General features: G+C 39.2%; 2 protein-coding genes across 9 annotated transcripts in view; one reads left to right on the top strand and one right to left on the bottom strand.

The window, feature by feature from the left end:
- The window catches only part of bsna (bassoon presynaptic cytomatrix protein a), a 197,031-nt gene that overhangs the window by 121,847 nt on the left and 54,781 nt on the right, over positions 1–20,403 (top strand). For all 7 annotated transcript variants that reach the window (XM_057858314.1, XM_057858307.1, XM_057858297.1 and 4 more), the window contains one exon: positions 13,335–13,505. In XM_057858314.1, the coding sequence (XP_057714297.1) occupies positions 13,335–13,505 (171 nt within the window). The remainder of the gene's footprint in view (positions 1–13,334; positions 13,506–20,403) is intronic.
- LOC130930406 (uncharacterized) lies at positions 2,731–10,568 on the bottom strand. Of its 2 annotated transcripts, none has more exons than XM_057858354.1 (2): positions 10,394–10,568; positions 2,731–5,293 (listed from the first exon to the last, which is right to left on the bottom strand). In XM_057858354.1, the coding sequence occupies exon 2, from the start codon at positions 4,567–4,569 to the stop codon at positions 3,640–3,642; it is 930 nt and encodes a 309-aa protein (XP_057714337.1). In that variant the 5' UTR covers positions 4,570–5,293; positions 10,394–10,568; the 3' UTR covers positions 2,731–3,639. The 2 variants fall into 2 exon arrangements, with proteins under 2 accessions (XP_057714337.1, XP_057714345.1); XM_057858362.1 differs by lacking the exon at positions 10,394–10,568 and having other exon boundaries at positions 2,731–4,676; positions 4,972–8,486.

Raw genomic sequence — 20,403 nt, 5'->3', positions numbered from 1 at the left:
TTGTCAGTGGAAGCCAAATAGTAAATTTTTTTGGGACGATGTGCGGATGCTAGCTTGTGCATGCTAGCCGTTTGTATAAGTGTTATTGCTGTATTAGCCGCTAATTATCATTGTGAATTTAACATTGCTGTGACTATATCTGTCATTGAGGACGAGACTGATTAATTTCATGTTTTTCCCACAATATTTTTATTGATTATACACTTTGCTTAGACTGAGCACCAACGTCTTAGCGAGGAAAGTACAGGCGCGACTTTTCAAATTTTCTGCAAGCAGGAATTACGTTTTTTTTTGTTATACTTGGTATTTTTTGTAAGCTGAAAAATGTTTTGTAATATCAAGGGGGAAAAAGCTTAAAAAAACGTATGATTTTTTTCGTGTACTGACGCTTTTTTTTTACCTCGAGGTATATGGGGCGCCGTTTGTAAAGCAGCACATGCTGAAAATTACGACATCATTTTCTCACATGTAGCGCCACACAGTTTTTAAAATGGTGTGAAATTTTTAGTCACTTTTTTTGGACATTTACAACTAAAGATGTCCCGATTGATCGGGATGCCGATCGATCGGGTCCGATCACGTCATTTTAAAAGTATCGGAATTGGCAAAAAAATATCGGATATGCCTTTTTTTAATATATATATATATATTTTGATTAAATCGTTTTCTAATTGTATCTAACGTTACAGACAAAATGTCTTACACTCATCCAGAGTCTCTAGTTTTGGCTTAAAGTAGGGCTATCAAATTTATCGCGCTAATGGCGGTAATTAATTATTTAAAAAATTAATCACGTTAAAATACGTAACCCAATTAACGCATTCGCTGCACGACCCACTCACGCATTGTCGCGTTCAATCTATAATGGCGCCGTTTTACCTCTATATAGAGCTAAAAGGCAGCGTAAAATGAGAAGAGTGAATTTTGGCAGTCTTAGGAGCCTTTTTTAATTTGGCTAAAGCTTTAAAATCCCTCTCTCAACAATTAGAAATATCGTGGGAAACAATGTGGGGGGAAAGGTAGAAGTTGATCTTTTTCTTAACACCCTATGTTAGTTCCCAACGCAGAGAAGATATACGAATTGGGGCCACTATGCACAGTCATGGTTGCACTTCCCATCATACATTTGGGCAGAACAGTTAAATGGCTACAGTTTTATTTACTGAAAGCTCAACAAATACACTAGATTGCAATATTTAGTCACAATATACAAAGTCACATTTATCCTTTAAGAATTACAAGTCTTTCTATCCGTGGATCCCTCTCACAGAAAGAAAGTTAAAAATGTAAATGCCATCTTGAGGATTTATTGTCATAATAAACAGATACAGTACTTATGTACTGTATGTTGAATGTATATATTCGTCCAAGTTTTATTCATTTTTTTCTTAATGCATTGCCAAAATGTATACGATCGGGAAAAAATATCGGGAATGATTGGAATTGAATCGGGAGCCAAAAAAAAAAAAAAAAAGCAATCGGATCGGGAAATATCGGGATCGGCAGATACTCAAACTAAAACGATCGGGATCGGATCGGGACCAAAAAAACATGATCGGAACAATCCTATTTACAAAGTTGTTTAGCAACTTAAATATTTATTTGTAAATAAGAAGTTTTGGGCATGATTGTTTAAATCCAGAACTAAATATTTTTAATTTAAATCTTAAATTTATATCCTAAATGTTAAATCAGGAAACGGTCGGAAATAAATGTTTAGCTTAATATGCAAATTCACATGACTGGAGACCGGAAGTAACAAAATAAAAGCTGGTAGAGCAGCAGAGTGTCTGTTTAAGTTGCTTGAAAATGAATAAAACCTACTCAACGGTGGCAGTCTGCTCATGGACATGAGTCATCGTGATAATAGCAACATATAGGTAAAATACATATTTAGGAGAAACTATTTAAAGAGTATTGTGTGTCCTCCAACTTTTATTTTGTTACTTCCGGTCTCCAGTCATGTGAATTTGCATATTAAGCTAAATATCTAGTTCCAATCGTTTCCAGATTCAGCATATAGGATATAATTTTAAGATTTAAATTGAATATTTAGTTATGGATTTAAACATTCAGGTCCAAAACTTCTTATTTAAAAATGAATATTTCAGTTGCTCAATAATGTTGTAAATGTGCAAAAAAAAGTGACTCTAAAAATTTCACACCACGTTTTAAAGACTATGTGGCGCTAAATGTGAGAAAATGTTGTCGTCATTTTCAGCATGTGCTGCTTTACAAACGGCGCCCCATAGAGGTACCACTGTATTTTGTGTATTTTTTTTTTTACCCATATTTCAGGTTTGAAGATGTCAAGTTCAAAATTAGATCCTTAGGTTGACATTGTAAAATTACCCAAAAATAAGGAGAGAAGACACTCAGTTTTCTTGGCCAAGGAGGTCAAACATGTGGCTCTTTAGCCACCAAGATTGATCTAAAGGAAAAAAACCCCTCCTTGGTATTTTATTAGGGGGTTGTCCCTGGACAATAGGGCGCCGCCTTAAAGGGGAGGGGAGAGCAAGCTAGCGACACCCATGTGGTTTTTTATTGGCTATGTGTGTGCATGTAGGTGGAACTTAAGTGATACACGTGTGTGGAGCAAGAGCTTATGCAAACAATCAAAACAATCATATAAACAGTCAAAATAATATATAAGCAGTCAAAATAATGCAGACACTTTTAGTTATGCAACGTTAGAATAGTCCAAACACTTCCAGTTGTGCACCGCTGGAAGATGTCCTCGGATGGAGAATCGTCCTCGAGGGGCTAGGCGAAAGTCCAAAACCCCAGGTGCTAGGATGCCTGGAAGGTCTAGTTATACAACGGCGTGGCCATGAAGCCACTCCGACCCTCTTTCTACACTTTGTAACACTTAAGCATTATACTACAATCTGGTATAGCAAGCAATAATCATTTACTGGTTATATATGAATAATATGCAATATATTATTTAAAGTAATTAGTAATTAGATAAAGTAATTAGAAGTAAGAAGAATATGGCAGTATGTATTATTTATGGTATATATGAGCATAAGCAAATATTCAATCAACCAATCAGGCAAACATTTAATAAATCAAACCCCGATAATTATCTCAACATTTCCCGCCTGTTTATTCAATATTTGCGACAAAAACATCATTAAAAGAACCTCCTAAAAAAGGCTTTATTCAATCGAATCATTAGACATGTCGACGCATATTGTCGCCACCCGGAGTTGGAGGCGGTGGCGGGGTCTGAAAGAAAGTTTCCGGAATGGTGAACCCATCATTGTCATCGCCGTCGTCAGGGAGATCGTCACCATCGAGAGCCACTTCGCAAACTACAAACTCCGTATGGGCACCTGTGTCATACTCCTCTCCCAGGGCCAAAAGGGGTATAATTCCTGTAAACGAGGATCTATAGTCGCGGAAACAAACCGGTGAAGTACAACACGAATGCAGGGAATGCAACAACAACCACATAATCCCAGAGCCATCGGGAACACTGTCGCAGAGACCAGGATAGTATACAGCCTTGACCTATACTTACCGAACGTTGCTTCCCACCAACTGGACACATCGGGGGTCCACTCCCCAGAGTGACCCTACATCGTTCTACCAGGGGAGCTGATTGCTCTGAGGGCCTTGTGGAAGTTCTCCTCATTAGAGGAGGTAGCGTTTGGAACAAATGTCGATGTGACCACAAACGCCGCCTTTTTCGGCTAGCAACATGTCCACGGCCACCCTGGTTTGGAACGCCATGAGAGAGGTGGCATCCAGCTGGTGTTTTAAGGCTGTAAAGGCAATCTCTGAATTGTTATTAAGTCTCTGGAGATTAAAATGGATGTAGTTGATCCTCTCAACATTCTTATTAACAGTGATCCAAGGGAGTACAGATTCAAAACCCGAGGCAATTGGGTTAGTCAACCTATACTCACTTGGCACGCCACGGGGAACTCCGATCGCATCTATGTAAGTTGGTTCAACTGCCCACTGGGCACTACGTTTATTAACACGCAACTTAGAGGGGTCAAACTTTGATGTTGCGTCCAGGATATCTGTAGCCGAAACAGGATAAATATACACTGATAAGAGTAATGACACAAGTGCACATACCCCCACTGAGTTCCTTAGGGTGTCGTAGAGTTTGCTGCCACCGCACCACCACCATACGTCACTACGCGGCACTAAGGGACTCGTTTGATACACGGTCGTCTTACACCATGAGGGATCTAGATTCCCCACTCTCCTCAATGACCCTGAAAGTTCAATACAGGAAAAGTTAGCCATTGCAACTTTGTCGGAGAATATAGGCTTTTCCTTCGCAGCTTTGGTTAGTGGATATACCCCATCCCATTTCTTGCAAGCCTTACTCAATATGGTTCTAGTCATAACTTCCAGAAGGCAATGTGGCGGAAGGAGAGCTGGCACTACGCGCAACATACATACAACACAGCTAGTATTAACCATTCCTCCAGCCGCTTCCGCTAACAAAAGCCAGTTATTAGCTTGTTGAGTAACCCCAGTAACCGCTACCATTCTATCATCGACAGTAACTTTATTCGTTGCCTTTACTATCAACCCAGACGGCATAGTCTTTATATTTTTACTCACGGGCCTGGCCTCCACCGGGTCTCCCAATAAGGAGGATACACAGACGATTAGGAGATGAAAAGGATCTCCTCTTGGGTCAGTCCATCCTTCGTATGGGGAGAGGAAAAAAATAAAGACAAGGTTTATTACCACAATTCCATTTTCCGGACCTAATTTGTATTTGAATTCCCGGCTCTAAACAAGTTAAATTGATTTGAGGGCGAATGGAAGTGGCACAGGTGTCGGAGGTCCAACCAGCCCATTTGTGACCGTCCTCCGCCACCAGCGCCCTCCAGGCCCTCCTTTTAACCGTCACGTACCAAGTAAATATCTGACCGTAACTTTGTGTATCGCGAGCGTGAAAAGATGACTACATAGGTGATCAAGAGATTTCTTGCCCACCTCGGCAGTGTCATGTCGACCGAGTTCCCCTAAACAGGAAGAGCGCCCTGGATTTGCTTAATACCTCTGATGCTTAATACCTCTCTTCACTGACCTGCAGTATTTATGAGCACTATAAGCTCACCCCCACCGTTCAGTCAGACTTCAGTTAGATAGCTGCTCGACCTTGGGACTCGGTTGAGATGACCTTTTTGCAGTGGGCAAGGTGAACCCCGGTTTCCCTCTCTGCAATCTTTACGGCTGTAGGAGCCGTGAGGAGCTCTTGGTGTTTTCTTTTGATGCTGCGGATCAAGACCCAATCTCCAGTGAACACCAGGTCATTCTGCTGGGAAGAGTCAGAATCAACTTGTGGCAAACACAAATCCTGTCTCACTTCCAACGTCTTTCGCATATAATCGGCTAAATTAGCTTCATCTATTTCCCACTTAGTGGAGAAAATAGGTAAATGATATAGTTTCCCAAAAAGAATCTCAAAAAGTGTTAATCCCGACGTACTAGTAATATTAATATGTAACTTTAATCTATTTTTAATTGTACCGTTCATTCTTTCAACCAAACCCGCGCTTTGAGGATGCCATTCACAGTGATTTTTTAAGGAAATGCAAAACAATTTCCCAATCTTATTGATTACTGTGTTTACAAAATGCGTTCCATTATCGCTATAAATGGTTTCACGTATGCCACACTTAGGGATGTCTTTACACAATGCCTTTTGCTACCATTAATACATACTCGACATTGTTATGCGTTGTTTACTTTAAAATATTTCTGCCCAATTACCATTTGATTAACATAAAATAACAGTATCCCAAATATCAGCGTGCCCATTTTCCAAACAAAACCAATTAAAAACGAAACAAAAATCCATTTAAATGTGTGTGCCGTTTAGGGCGAACATTGCCGTGAGGACTAGGTTGAGCACAGACCATGCATTTGAAAAACCATTTCTAATCTAACCATTCCCACTGTTAAGACATGAGACCCCCCCCCTCCGTGCTCACATAGACCCACCGCGCAATGTCGCTCCATGATTGACCCATAAAGTGTGTTCCTGTACTGTACATTACAGTCACATATCAATAAGGAAAGTGTCCTTTGGCGGTTTATTCGCAAACGGACATAAGGTCCTGTATTCACCCTTGCAATCAAATATTTGGACAAAAGGTTTAGAATAATCAGGCAGAGCCAAAACGGTACTAGATAACAAAGTTTGTTTAAATTGAGTGAAAGCATTTTCTGCCTCTGTTGTCCATGTCAAAGGTGAAGACATTTATAACGCTGGGTCATACATGATTTTAGCAAGGGGGTTTGCGATTTCAGCGTAGTTAGGAATCCATGGTCTACAGTAATTTGTGAGGCCCAAAAAGGACATCATTTGTCGCTTAGTAAGCGGTTTTGGGGCTTGCAACACGGCAGTTTCCCTGTCTTTTAGGATCGTCCTGCCACCCTTGCTCCAATCATGCCCCAAGAATTTTACTTTCTCCGCCCACAATTTTAACTTTCAATTAAATTCATAAAACATATGATTTAAAATGTGTGTTTATAATCAAGAGTTCTTAGTCCTTAAATTTATCTCAAGCTGCAAAATTAAAATAAGATTATCCGATTTAACAGCCTGAAAAATTGACCTCTTCCCCAAAACAATATATACACAGAAGCAAATTAGTTTATATAAACTTACATAAACTCCTACCCGATTATAACCACAAAAGAAACCAAAGTCAGGTCAATAAAAGTGCTAAAAATAAAAATATCAAACATAAAAGTAATGCATTCAAAGTTCCAAATCAAAATAAAGAATTATATTGGGAGGATTGTAATCATACATTGTAAATTACAATTGTAATGAGCGTTACGAATAGTAAAAAACCCATGTCTAAAACCCCATATTATTATTAATGTTATGCTTTGCAATTAACCCAATGTTTTAAAATTACAATTCTCCCAGCATAATTATCTCCACTTGGCGAAAAGTCAATATATGCTTCCGCTCCCCAACTTCTTCCGTTCCGTCTTTTGGAATTTATCAATTAATTTTGCCTTGGCCTATCACTACAAAATCGGCCACTTATTCCCACTATAAATTCGTAGCAACAAAATTCAGAATTGTCTTTTCATCCCTTTTCATTTGGGTCACAGCTGAACAAAGATAGCCAAATTCCATCAGCATGTGAGCCAATTATCTTAAGCAATATTTAGCATTATCAATTCCCCAAAAATCTAAATCAAATTTTCATGATGTTAAGAGTAACTCATGACAGTGATTCTATATTATTAATTCGCCACTTCCATACACTCAAAAATGTATCTAAGATGAATCATCACTTTCACTGTCCCCTTTAAAATAATTTGTCAGCACAATCATTTATTTGATAATTTATTCCCGAACAGATTCACACACAGAAAGTGGCAAGTTTAAAATTGCTCTAAAGTCTGCTAAAACTGTTTTTTCCCACCAGCTGTTAGTAGTTATTTATCTTGTGACATATACCAAACTGCTCCTCAACAGGAGTTCGCTAATCAGCATTTGGACCTCTCTTTATCTATAAGACTTGTATTGATATCTATTACCATTCCCAAGAATTAATGGGAAGTCTTTTGACAGTTCTTACAATATTTTGCCATGTACTTCAAAATCTACTTTAGTCAATCTATTTACTATGTCATTATGTGTGATTCCTTTTCTCTTTAAATCTGCCAACAATGAGTACGTTTTTCTATTTCTAAGTCACCTTCTTCATTGTAAATTTTATAACGTCTCACTAACATAATTTCTCTGGAATCTAGCCGAATAATTTCCTCCACCTTATTCTGAATTTGAATTTTCCCCTTCCCTCAGGGGATAAAGACTAATTCAAAAATTAAAGGCCATTAATGACGATTAATACGTCAGATTACTCTACTTACTTGGAGTAAATACTATTTGTTCTTATTAGCCCGATACATCTAAAAGTTGGTCATTTTTCACCTGAATTCAGAATAATTTACTTTCAAATAATATTATGAACAATATCTATTCATGAATAAAGAACATTTCTAACAATCTAATTTTCTTTTATCAAACATACTAGCTCTTTGCTTAAATAAAATTGCTTAAAATAAATCTGTTAAGTTTACGTCTCAAATAGCTATTTATCAACAGTTGATCTTTTCCTTTTTCATAACATTAACTATTTTCTTTCTCTTTTAGCCATTCTCTTATTTTCTTTTAAGAGCATTCTATAAGTTCCAATTGAGCTCAATAGTCTATTTTTATCTCTAATGAGATTCCATTCCAAAAATTCATCTCCTAAATAGTACAAGGGAAAGGCTGGAATATTCCCAGCTGGAATCACAACCTCCCCTTATAATTAATTTGGGCAAAAACCCAGCGGACGCCGTCGAGGACCCCATGTTGCAAATAGGGGCCACCGAAGGGCCGCACTCCTCATGTTGAAGAACTCCTCCTTTTTCCCAATTTTGCTCATTAACCGGTCAGCTATTTCAGCTATTGACGCAATAGACGGTCAGCTATTTACAAACAATTCCCTCGCTTATCAACGCTCCTCTCCCACTCCCAGAACTTTCTCAGCTCCCTTTTTTCCACTTCAGACGTCCACCAAACAACCAAACACATTCGCAACCCATTTACCTAGGCTTACGGTTACCTCTGCCCTCAATACAACTTACCTCTGCCCTCATTACAACTTAATCAAACTTTCAGCAGCACAATTCAACAATTATCACTATGGTTGGCATAGTAGAAGTTAATTCTTTGGATGATTCTTTCACTTTAATCTGGTCCTGCAGGTGTACGATTTTTTGGGTATTAAGTTGGCCATTAAATCCGTACTTGGTGATCCAAAGATTTAAAAATCTTATTTTAGTTGGACATCGACTCCCGATGAATTTCCAGTCTTTACACGCGAGCTCTAATTTAGGGTCTTTCCCCCCATCGAGTTTGCTGTTAGTTTTCCCCATTTGGATGTAAATTTGGATCAGGCCCTGAACCTGGTGTTCCTATGGGCCGATTGGACCGGTGACAATTAATTTCTCACAGTGGTAGTGGTCAGGCTTCTACCTCTCAGTATTACTGATAGGCGGACCACTCTTGCTATCCATCCAAAGTGAGTTGCCACTTGCAGCCCCCACTTGTATTATGTTAGTAAAAAGCACACACTCACACAAACCTCATTCACACACCAGTACTGTTTTTATCCTATGTGGTATTCTTATCATTCGTTTAACTGCCGTGCACAGGCCTTGTAGACACTTCTGAGTTTTTTCTGACAATAAAATTTTTCAGACCGAGGGTCAAAACATCGTTTTTCGCCTTAAATTCACACAAGATCCTCCTTAATACGATCTAACTTCGCAAAAAATTATTTTTCAGCAGTTTTTGGATGGTATTTTAATTTTTTCTCCCCAAGGATTGAGTTTCCCGCTAAATTTTACTCTTTTTCGTGCTTTATTGAGTCTTATTTGCCGTGCACGGGTTTCTAGTAAACATTTAGATTGTTTTTACGCGATTTCTCGAGTTTCAATTTTTCGTGTCACATGCACTTCAAAATTCAGATATTTTTATTACTCAAGCTAGAGTGTTCTATTCGTCTCCTAGAAGTTGTTAAACCTCCAAAAATCCCTTTTTAGTAACGTTTCACACTAATTATGAACGTATTTAGATTTCAGAGTTTTCCTGAATTATTCGCCTTATTTGCAACAAATAACCAAGTTTGATCACAATATTATCTACTTCTCTATATTATCTGTATCATTAATATCATTATTATTATTATTACTATTATTAGGACCCGTTGCCCTAATAGACGCGCGTAGGACCCGTTGTCCTGTTACCGATTTACAGACACCTGCCTGACTTGAGGGGGACTAGTATTCTCAAGATTTTACCAAGATAGACACGGAACGTGCACCCAGGAAAGACGTAAGATATCGTGTCACCTCCTTTTTGAATGCGTCTACTTTTACTACAATAGACACGGAACGTGCATTCAAAAAAGACGCGAATGAAACCATTTAACCCTTCAACCAATAGCACTCTGCGTTACACAGTATACCACGACTACGCGATACGAGGTTTTTCCCTCACACGGAAAAGCCTCAAGCACCAGATTTAGCTTCAAAGTTCAATGCAAAGTAAAAAAATTACTTCCTTCCTAGGTGCGTCTATCAATGTGGACACGGAACGTGCACCCAGAAAAGATGCGAAATCTCGTATCGCACCCCTTCTGGGTGCGTCCACTCAAAGCAGACACGGAACGTGCACCCAGAAAAGACGCGAAATATTGTATCGCCTCCTTTATAGGTGCGTCTACTTTTCACGGAGTTTAAGTACGTACAGGACACCGTCGCCCTTAAAATTTACCAGCCGCAAAAATTGTTACACCCATACAATCATACAATTTGGGAATTTGGGTGATCCTACCGTGAGATGTCTTCAATCCTTTCGGTTTTGCTTCAACCCTTCGCCTCCAGAAGCGGAGTTGAGCCCAGTCCACTCGCAAACCGAGTACGTGCACGCTTTGAATGGATATCCTCTCCGCCTCCGGAAACGTCAGGTATGTCGCAATCCGGCTCGAAGGACCAAAAAATGTCAAGTTCAAAATTAGATCCTTAGGTTGACATTGTAAAATTACCCAAAAATAAGGAGAGAAGACACTCAGTTTTCTTGGCCAAGGAGGTCAAACATGTGGCTCTTTAGCCACCAAGATTGATCTAAAGGAAAAAAAACCCTCCTTGGTATTTTATTAGGGGGTTGTCCCTGGACAATAGGGCGCCGCCTTAAAGGGGAGGGGAGAGCAAGCTAGCGACACCCATGTGGTTTTTTATTGGCTATGTGTGTGCATGTAGGTGGAACTTAAGTGATACACGTGTGTGGAGCAAGAGCTTATGCAAACAATCAAAACAATCATATAAACAGTCAAAATAATATATAAGCAGTCAAAATAATGCAGACACTTTTAGTTATGCAACGTTAGAATAGTCCAAACACTTCCAGTTGTGCACCGCTGCGGCCCTGGAAGATGTCCTCGGATGGAGAATCGTCCTCGAGGGGCTAGGCGAAAGTCCAAAACCCCAGGTGCTAGGATGCCTGGAAGGTCTAGTTATACAACGGCGTGGCCATGAAGCCACTCCGACCCTCTTTCTACACTTTGTAACACTTAAGCATTATACTACAATCTGGTATAGCAAGCAATAATCATTTACTGGTTATATATGAATAATATGCAATATATTATTTAAAGTAATTAGTAATTAGATAAAGTAATTAGAAGTAAGAAGAATATGGCAGTATGTATTATTTATGGTATATATGAGCATAAGCAAATATTCAATCAACCAATCAGGCAAACATTTAATAAATCAAACCCCGATAATTATCTCAACAGAAGACATCTGCAAACATTTTTTAATAGTAATAGTGAGTTACTGGCAAAAGGAAATGAAATGTTTAATATTTCACATTTTCCCCTTACTGTGTTAACTCAATCTATCTGAAATTTGCTCAGTACAGTGTTAAGATTCCAACCTGCTAACACGATAATTTCCCTCTTTTCCGATAGAACAAGCAGTTGAAAATCTTCCAAGTTAACTCTCTTAAACAGGTGTGGAAGCCATGCTTGATAGCAGAATCAGCAGGAGAATGTTTCTGCATTTCATAGCCAGTAGTATGCGGCAAAATCACAAACGCTTTCATTTGCAAAAGCCTGTCATTTATGCAATGAAGTAAATCCATTGTACATTACTTTTTTTCAGAGGTGGGTAGTAGCGATATATATACATGAGTAACCTTTTGAGAAAAATGGACTTGGAACAGTAGTTTAACAGGGAAGCCCAGACTTCCCTCTCCCCAGCCACTTTAACCAACCGGTTCAGACGGTCAGACGGGATCCAAAGGCGTTCCCAGGCCAGCCGAGAGACAGTCTCTCCAGCGTGTCCTGGGTAGTCTCTGGAGCCTCCCGCCGGTGGGACTTGCCTGGAACACCTCTCCGGGGAGGCGTCCAGGAGGCATCCGAACCAGATGCCCGAGCCACCTCAGCTGGCTCCTCTCAATGCGGAGGAGTAGCGGCTCGACGCCAAGTCCCTCCCAGATGACCGTGCTTCTCACCCTATCTCTAAAGGAGAGCTCGGACACCCTGCGGAGGAAACTCATTTCGGCCGCTTGTATCGGGGATCTTGTTCTTTCTGTCACAACCCACAGCTCCTGACCATAGGTGAGGATAGGAACGTAGCTCGACTGGTATCAGCTCAGCTCCTTCTTCACCACTACGGACCGGTGCAGAGTCCGCATTACTGCAGACGCTGCACCGATCCGCCTGTCAATCTCCGGCTCCCTCCTACCCTCACTCGTGAACAAGAACTCAAGAACTCTTAGGGCAGGATCTCATCCCCGACCCGGAGAGGGCACGCCACCCTTTTCCGGCTGAGGACCATGGTCTCGGATTTGGAGGTGCGGATCTTCATCCCAACCGCTTCACACTGGGCTGCGAACCACGAATAAGTATGCCAACACCTGCTCGGCGCCTCTCACTGTGGGCAACTCCACAGTGGAAGAGAGTCCAATCCCTCTCGAGAGGATTGGTACCAGAACCCAAACTGTGTATGGAGGAGGGTCCGACTACATCTAGTTGGAACTTCTCTGCATCACATACCAGCTCGGGCTCCTTCCCTGCCAGAGAGGTGATATTCCATGTACCAAGAGTTAGCTTCTGCAGGGTTCGGACCGCCGAGGCCTTTGGCTGCCGGCCAACTCCCTATGCACCCGACCCCTTTGGCCCATCTCACAGGTGGTGAGCCGATGGGAAGCATTATTCGAGAGATAGAATTGAAAGCCTTTATTGTCATTGTACAGTGTACAACAAGTTTTAAAGCCACGCCTTGACATTCACCACATAGAACATGTACAAAAAAGCTAGCAAAAATTACACAAAATAACAAATACTCTACTTGTACTTGAGTAAATTTTTTGGATGACTACTTTTACTATAGTAATATTTTTTTGAAGTCATGCTACTTTTACTTGAGTCAAATTTTTGGCTACTCTACCCACCTCTGCTTATTTTCTAATAAGCTTGACACGACTGGCACTCACAGTTAGTTGCAGATGCTGTACTTTTTGTTGTACTTGCATTCTTGATTATAAGCAATGAAACATAGATTTGTTCCTTTTCTAACCCATCTAAAATACCTAACTCCATGTCACATTCTGTTTCAGGAGGCTTGTGATATGTTTTTTAATTTGATCATCTTGTATTTTAACCAAATATGCTTAACTGTAACCTCATTATCACACAGTTGTCATAAGTACTTGTTAAAAACCTTTGTTTTCGGGCCATGAGTCAGCCTTTCTGTTTTTTACAATTTAGGTTCTACAACAGCAGCAACAGGAACGGGAGAAACAACTTGTTGTCCAGAGGGAACAGCTAGCCCAACAGAAATCTCAGCTCGACCAGATCCAGTCCTTACAGCAACAGCTCCAGCAGCAACTTGTAGAGCAAAAGCGGCAGAAAACAGCTGCTGCAGTCCAGAACGTTCAGGTTAGGCTCAACAGAAACTTTGCAGTACTACTTGAAGTAGTGGTGTGCAAGATGGGAAAAATTTCCTTTCACGATTCAAGCTAGTTCATATGACGATTGCGATACTGTATTTTTTAATTATTTGATACACGTATACAATATATATATATATATATATATTATGGGCTGTCAAACGATTAAAATTTTTAATCGAGTTAATTACAGTTTAAAAATTAATTAATCGCAATTAATCGCAATTCAAACCATATATAAAATATGCCATATTTTTCTGTAAATTATACATCTATTCTGTAAAATAAATTGTTGGAATGGAAAGATAAGACACAAGATGGATATATACATTCAACATACGGTACATAAGGACTGTAGTGGGCATTTCACTCTACTGTCATTTAAATCCGTCTATGCTGTCCTCACTCCGAAGCGTCTACTTTTTCCAAAGCTAGACAGCTAGTGAACGACGCCTTAATAATCAGACGTCTTCCTTTTTCATCTGATTTGTTAATAAAATGGCCTCAAACCATTGTCCTCTTTAGACCGTAGTGAAACTACAAAAAAAAAGTACACAAGCATTGCATTGGCAACAACGTTAGCTTAGCACGCTATACAGGTTCACTAAACATAACAAAAACCATCTCATACTAAAAATATAGCATTTCGCTTACTAACATAATATGTACATTCTTTACAACAACCATACTTACGGACAAATCTTGTCCAAGGATCATATCAGCACAACATTACAACGTAGGCGTCAGCCCGAGACGTCCTGCAGCCATATTGAACTGGCAAGAAAGCAATAAACCATGTCGCAAAGCGACCACAAGAGTTCGCTGTTAGACAGCACAAAAAACCTTGCTGTAAAACTTACCAAAAGGCAGAATACGGGACATGTGCGTTAATTGCGTCAAATATTTTAATGTAATTAATTTAAAATGTTGTATGGAGTTTTGCCGCCCTCTGCTTGCGCTTGGGTGCGACTTATTTTATAGGCTTCAGCACCCATGAGCATTGTGTAAGTAATTATTGACATCAACAATGGCGGGCTACTAGTTTATTTTTGTATTGAAAATTTTACAAATTTTATCAAAACGAAAACATTAAGAGGGGTTTTAATATAAAATTTCTATAACTTGTACTAACATTTATCTTTTAAGAACTACAAGTCTTTCTATCCATGGATCGCTTTAACAGAATGTTAATAATGTTAATGCCATCTTGTTGATTTATTGTTATAATAAACAAATACAGTCCTTATGTACCGTATGTTGAATGTATATATCCATCTTGTTTCTTACCTTTCCATTCCAACAATAATTTACAGAAAAATATAGCATATTTATAGATGGTTTGAATTGCGATTAATTACGACTAATTAATTTTTAAGCTGTAATTAACTCGATTAAAAATTTCAATCGTTTGACAGCCCTAATATAAATATATATATAGTATATATGTATATAATATATATATATATATATATATATATATATATATATATATATATATATATATATATACAGTATATATTTGAGGGCATTCAAAAAAAAAAAAATTAAACAGCAAAACCCTAACTGGAGGTCAGAGAACGCGAGAGCATAATTAAAGACGCCACAATTTTAACGAGATAATATCGCGTACTTACCGCTTTTCGATCCAGAAACTGTACATGTAAAAAAATGTAGCATGTATCATCGAGTGTCAAGACACAGCTGTGAACGGCCACAGCGGGATTTTGGGGGGATTTTATGGGTGAAACATGGCAAAATAACAAGGGTCGCGTAGAAGAAACTGCAGACATCAAGGAGTGGTTGAGATTTTCATTACATATATTTACCCTTTTAAACGTTTTTTTCTTTTTCTTTTTTTTTTTTTTTTTTTTTCAAATTTTCTATGTTTGGATCGATTATTTAACATCTCAAATAATGGGGAAAATGTGACAGTAATGCAAAAAAAATACAATTAAGTGATAGTTATGAGGCACTATATATCTGTGACTTTTTACAGAGGCCAAATTTTTCATTGTGACGTAATTTGTTTAAAAGTTTAAAAAATGCGAGTGAAAAATGTTATAAAGTCGTTTTTTTTTTTCATTATTATTATTATTTTTTTTTATAAATATTAGACATCAATTAATGATTCTAAGCTAAAAATGACAGACATTCTGAATAATAAATATAATTAATTACCTTCTTTTTATGGCTGGGTTGAAACAAAAGCGGTTGCGCGACGTCTCTAAATGGGGGTTTCCAGGGTAAAACGGACAAATTATAAATAGTTCGGGGGCTTATTGTGCCACAAATTTGCTATGGCAGCATATTGACATATTGTTCTTTCAAACACAACTGTTCTTTTGGCTTAAAATACAGCAGTTTATTTTAAAGAGAGGCGCAAGAGCAGAAACTCCTATTTCAGTCTTGTTTGTGTTTTCTGCTACATACATACAAAGAAAACGAAATTGCGTTTCTCTCTCTATCCCTGTGAAAGACACATAACACTAAGTGAGACATACATACATTGGAAAACGAACATGACAGGTAACAATAATAATTCTAAAATGATAGAGTGACAGGCAACAATTGACACAGTCCATTGTTGTGTATTGCAAGGCCCAAGTAGTTGTTATGAGGTAGTCAATTATTAAAGTGCTCTATTCGTGTATGTGTGGAATTCAGTGATGGGAGGCAAGGGAGGGAGTTTAACATCCTGACGGCCTGGTGGATGAAGCTGTTTGTCAGTCTTGTGGTTCTGGACCGAAGGCTCCTATACCTCCTTCCACAGGGCAGCAAGCTGAAAAAGTCATGCGCTGGGTGTGTCACATCTCTCACAATCGTGACAGCCTTGCTAGTGAGGCGGGTGGTGTAGATGTCCTGCAGGGAAGGAAGTGGGTTAATTGTCACGTCTCTTTCTGTTTATATCAGGTTACTTCCTGTTGATTGTGGGTCATTTTTGGTTTACTTTCTGGTGATATCAGGTCACTTCCTCTTGATTTGGGGTACTTTGTAGCTCATTTCCTGTTGAGTTGAGGTCACTTCCTCTTTATTTGTTGTCACTATTGAGTCAAGTCACTTCTTGTTGATTTAGGGCCATTATCAGGTCACTTTTTTTTTTTATATCAGGTTACTTTGTGTGGATTTTGGGTCACTTTCTGTTGATATTAGGTCACTTACTGTTTATCTGGGGTACGTTCTACTTCAATTCTTGTTGATATCAAAGATCACGTCCTTGTGATTTGGAGTAATTATTGGGTCAGGTCTAGAGATGTGCCGATCGGGTCCGATCAAGTCATTTTCAAAGTATCAGAATCGGCAAAAAAATATCGAACATGCCTTTTTTTAATATATATATTTTTTAATTAAATCGTTTTCTAATTGTATTTAACGTTACAGAAAATGTCTTACACTCATCAAGAGTCTTTAGTTTTGGTTAATGTGGGGCTGTCAAATTTATCGCGTCAATGGCGGTAATAACATTAAAATATTTAACGCAATTAACGCATGCGCTGCACTACCCACTCACGCATTGTCGTGTTCAATCTATAATGGCACTGTATTACGTATACTTAGATCTAAAAGGCAATGTAAAATGAGTAGAGAAAATTTTGGCAGCCTTTGAAGCCTTTTTTTAATTGGCTAAAGCCTTACAATCCCTCTCTCAACGATCAGAAATATCGTGGGAAGCATTGTGGGGAAGAAAGGTAGTAGTTCATCTTTTTCTTAACACCCTATTTTATTTCCCAACGCTGAGAAGATACAGTGCCTTGCAAAAGTATTCGGCCCCCTTGAATCTTGCAACCTTTCGCCACATTTCAGGCTTCAAACATAAAGATATGAAATTTAATTTTTTTGTCAAGAATCAACAACAAGTGGGACACAATCGTGAAGTGGAACAACATTTATTGGATAATTTCAACTTTTTTAACAAATAAAAAACTGAAAAGTGGGGCGTACAATATTATTCGGCCCCTTTACTTTCAGTGCAGCAAACTCACTCCAGAAGTTCAGTGAGGATCTCTGAATGATCCAATGTTGTCCTAAATGACCAATGATGATAAATAGAATCCCCCTGTGTGTAATCAAGTCTCCGTATAAATGCACCTGCTCTGTGATAGTCTCAGGGTTCTGTTTAAAGTGCAGAGAGCATTATGAAAACCAAAGAACACACCAGGCAGGTCCGAGATACTGTTGTGGAGAAGTTTAAAGCCGGATTTGGATACAAAAAGATTTCCCAAGCTTTAAACATCTCAAGGAGCACTGTGCAAGCCATCATTTTGAAATGGAAGGAGCATCAGACCACTGCAAATCTACCAAGACCCGGCCGTCCTTCCAAACTTTCTTCTCAAACAAGTAGAAAACTGATCAGAGATGCAGCCAAGAGGCCCATGATCTCACTGGATGAACTGCAGAGATCTACAGCTGAGGTGGGAGAGTCTGTCCATAGGACAACAATCAGTCGTACACTGCACAAATCTGGCCTTTATGGAAGAGTGGCAAGAAGAAAGCCATTTCTCAAAGATATCCATAAAAAGTCTCGTTTAAAGTTTGCCACAAGCCACCTGGGAGACACACCAAACATGTGGAAGAAGGTGCTCTGGTCAGATGAAACCAAAATTGAACTTTTTGGCCACAATGGCCAACTTTTTCCAACAATTTCATATCTTTATGTTTGAAGCCTGAAATGTGGCGAAAGGTTGCAAGATTCAAGGGGGCCGAATACTTTTGCAAGGCACTGTAGCTCGATGAGAAATGAATCAGACCCCAACCATGGATTGCTTGCTTTGAAGGCTTTATGAACAAGAGCTCTCGGGTACAAAATGATGTGATTCAGCCAGGAGCTGTGATCACCCAGAAGTACAAAGAAGTACAACAGAGGCTGGACATTTATACTGTGGAAAGGGCGGTGCCGAAGCCCACCGTGAAACATAACATACTAAACGAAACTCTTTATCTCACAAACCTGGGTATTTTTCCATATCTTTGAGCCGAGACCTTGAGCACTGGTCCCGGCTGGTAGAGAGTGAGTCAGATCTGATAAGGGGGTCCACAGACACCCATTGTATTCATTCAGGGCATATTGGAAAACACAGGAACACAACAGTCCATATTTGGGCATATTGTGATAAAGTCTACAATAGTCAAGGCTATGGGGAGTCACACTCAAACAGATTAATATAACAATGATGCTTTATGCTACAATGTTCTCATGCAAGCATAACAAAGCATGCAAAATATATGGTATAATGGTTGCGTTTCAAGCATGAATAAAATTCTCTCACAATCAGGTGACTTCCTGTTGATTTCAGGTAATTGTTGAGTCAGGTCACTCCCTGTTGATTGGGGGTCATTATCAGGTCAATTTCTGTTAATATCAGGTAAGTTCCTGTTGATCTGGGTTTCTTTCTCGCTCAATTCCTGTCAATATCGGGTCACTTCCCGTTGATTTGGGGTAATTGTTGGGTCAGGTCACTTCCTGTTGATTGGGGGTCATTATCAGGTCACTTTCTATAGATTCCAGGCCACTTCCTGTTGATTGAGTCATTTTTGGATCATTTTCTGTTGATATCAGGTCACTACTAGCTGATTTTGGGCCATTTTAGGGTCACTTCCTGCTGATTCGGGGTCATTATTGGGTCAGGTCACTTCTTGTTGATTTACCGTCATTATCAGATCACTTTCTGTTGATTTGGGGTCACTTTCTGTTGATCTCAGGTCACTTCCTGTTGATTTAGGGTACTTTCTAGCTCACTTTCTGTTGATATCAGGTGACTTCCTGTTGATTTCAGGTAATTGTTGGGTCAGATCACTCCCCCTTGATTGAGGGTCGTTATCAGGTCAATTTCTGTTAATATCAGGTCACTTCCTGTTGATTTGGGTTTCTTTCTAGCTCAAATCCTGTTGATATCAGGTCACTTCATGTTGATTTGGGGTGCTTTCTAGCTCAATTCCTGTCAATATCGGGTCACTTCCCATTGATCTGGGGTAATTGTTGGGTCAGGTCACTTCCTGTTGTTTGGGGGTCATTATCAGGTCACTTTCTATAGATTCCAGGCCACTTCTTGTTGATTTTGAGTCATTATTGGGTCACTTTCTGCTGATATCAGGTCACTTCTAGCTGATTTTTGGGCCATTTTAGGGTCACTTCCTGTTGATTCGGGGTCATTATTGGGTCAGGTCACTTCTTGTTGATTTACGGTCATTATCAGATCACTTTCTGTTGATATTGTGTAACTTTCTGTTGATTTTGGGTCACTTTCTGTTGATATCAGGTCACTTCCTGTTGATTTAGGCTACTTTCTAGCTCACTTTCTGTTGATATCAGGTGACTTTTTGTTGGTTTCAGGTAATTGTTGGGTCAGGTTACTCCCTGTTGATTGGGGGTCTTTATCAGGTCAATTTCTGTTAATATCAGGTCACTTCCTGTTGATTTGGGTTTCTTTGTAGCTCAATTCCTGTTGATATCAGGTCACTTCGTGTTAATTTTGGGTACTTTCTAGTTCAATTCCTGTCAATATCGGGTCATCTCCCGTTGATCTGGGGTAATTGTTGGGTCAGGTAGCCTGGTCCTGTTGATTGGGGGTCTTTATCAGGTCACTTTCTATAGATTCCAGTCCACTTCCTGTTGATTTTTAGTCATTATTGGGTCGCTTTTTGTTGATATCAGGTCACTTCTAGCTGATTTTGGGCCATTTTAAAATCACTTCCTGTTAAATCGGGGTCGTTTTGGGAAAAATCCGATTGATATGAGGTCACTTGGAAAACAATGAGAGTGAATGGAAATGTTTTTGTGCCATTTTTCAAAGGCACAAAATCATTTGCGAACAATGTGAAAGTTTGGCAAATTTTGGCCCAATTGTACATTTTTGGCAAAAACTATACTACTTTAGTGCACCTTGACTTCC

Source organism: Corythoichthys intestinalis, chromosome 2 (assembly GCF_030265065.1).
Source record: "Corythoichthys intestinalis isolate RoL2023-P3 chromosome 2, ASM3026506v1, whole genome shotgun sequence".
NCBI classification, from domain to species: Eukaryota; Metazoa; Chordata; class Actinopteri; order Syngnathiformes; family Syngnathidae; genus Corythoichthys; species Corythoichthys intestinalis.
Note: the sequence above shows the minus strand (reverse complement) of the source record. Positions and strands in the feature narration are given on the sequence as shown.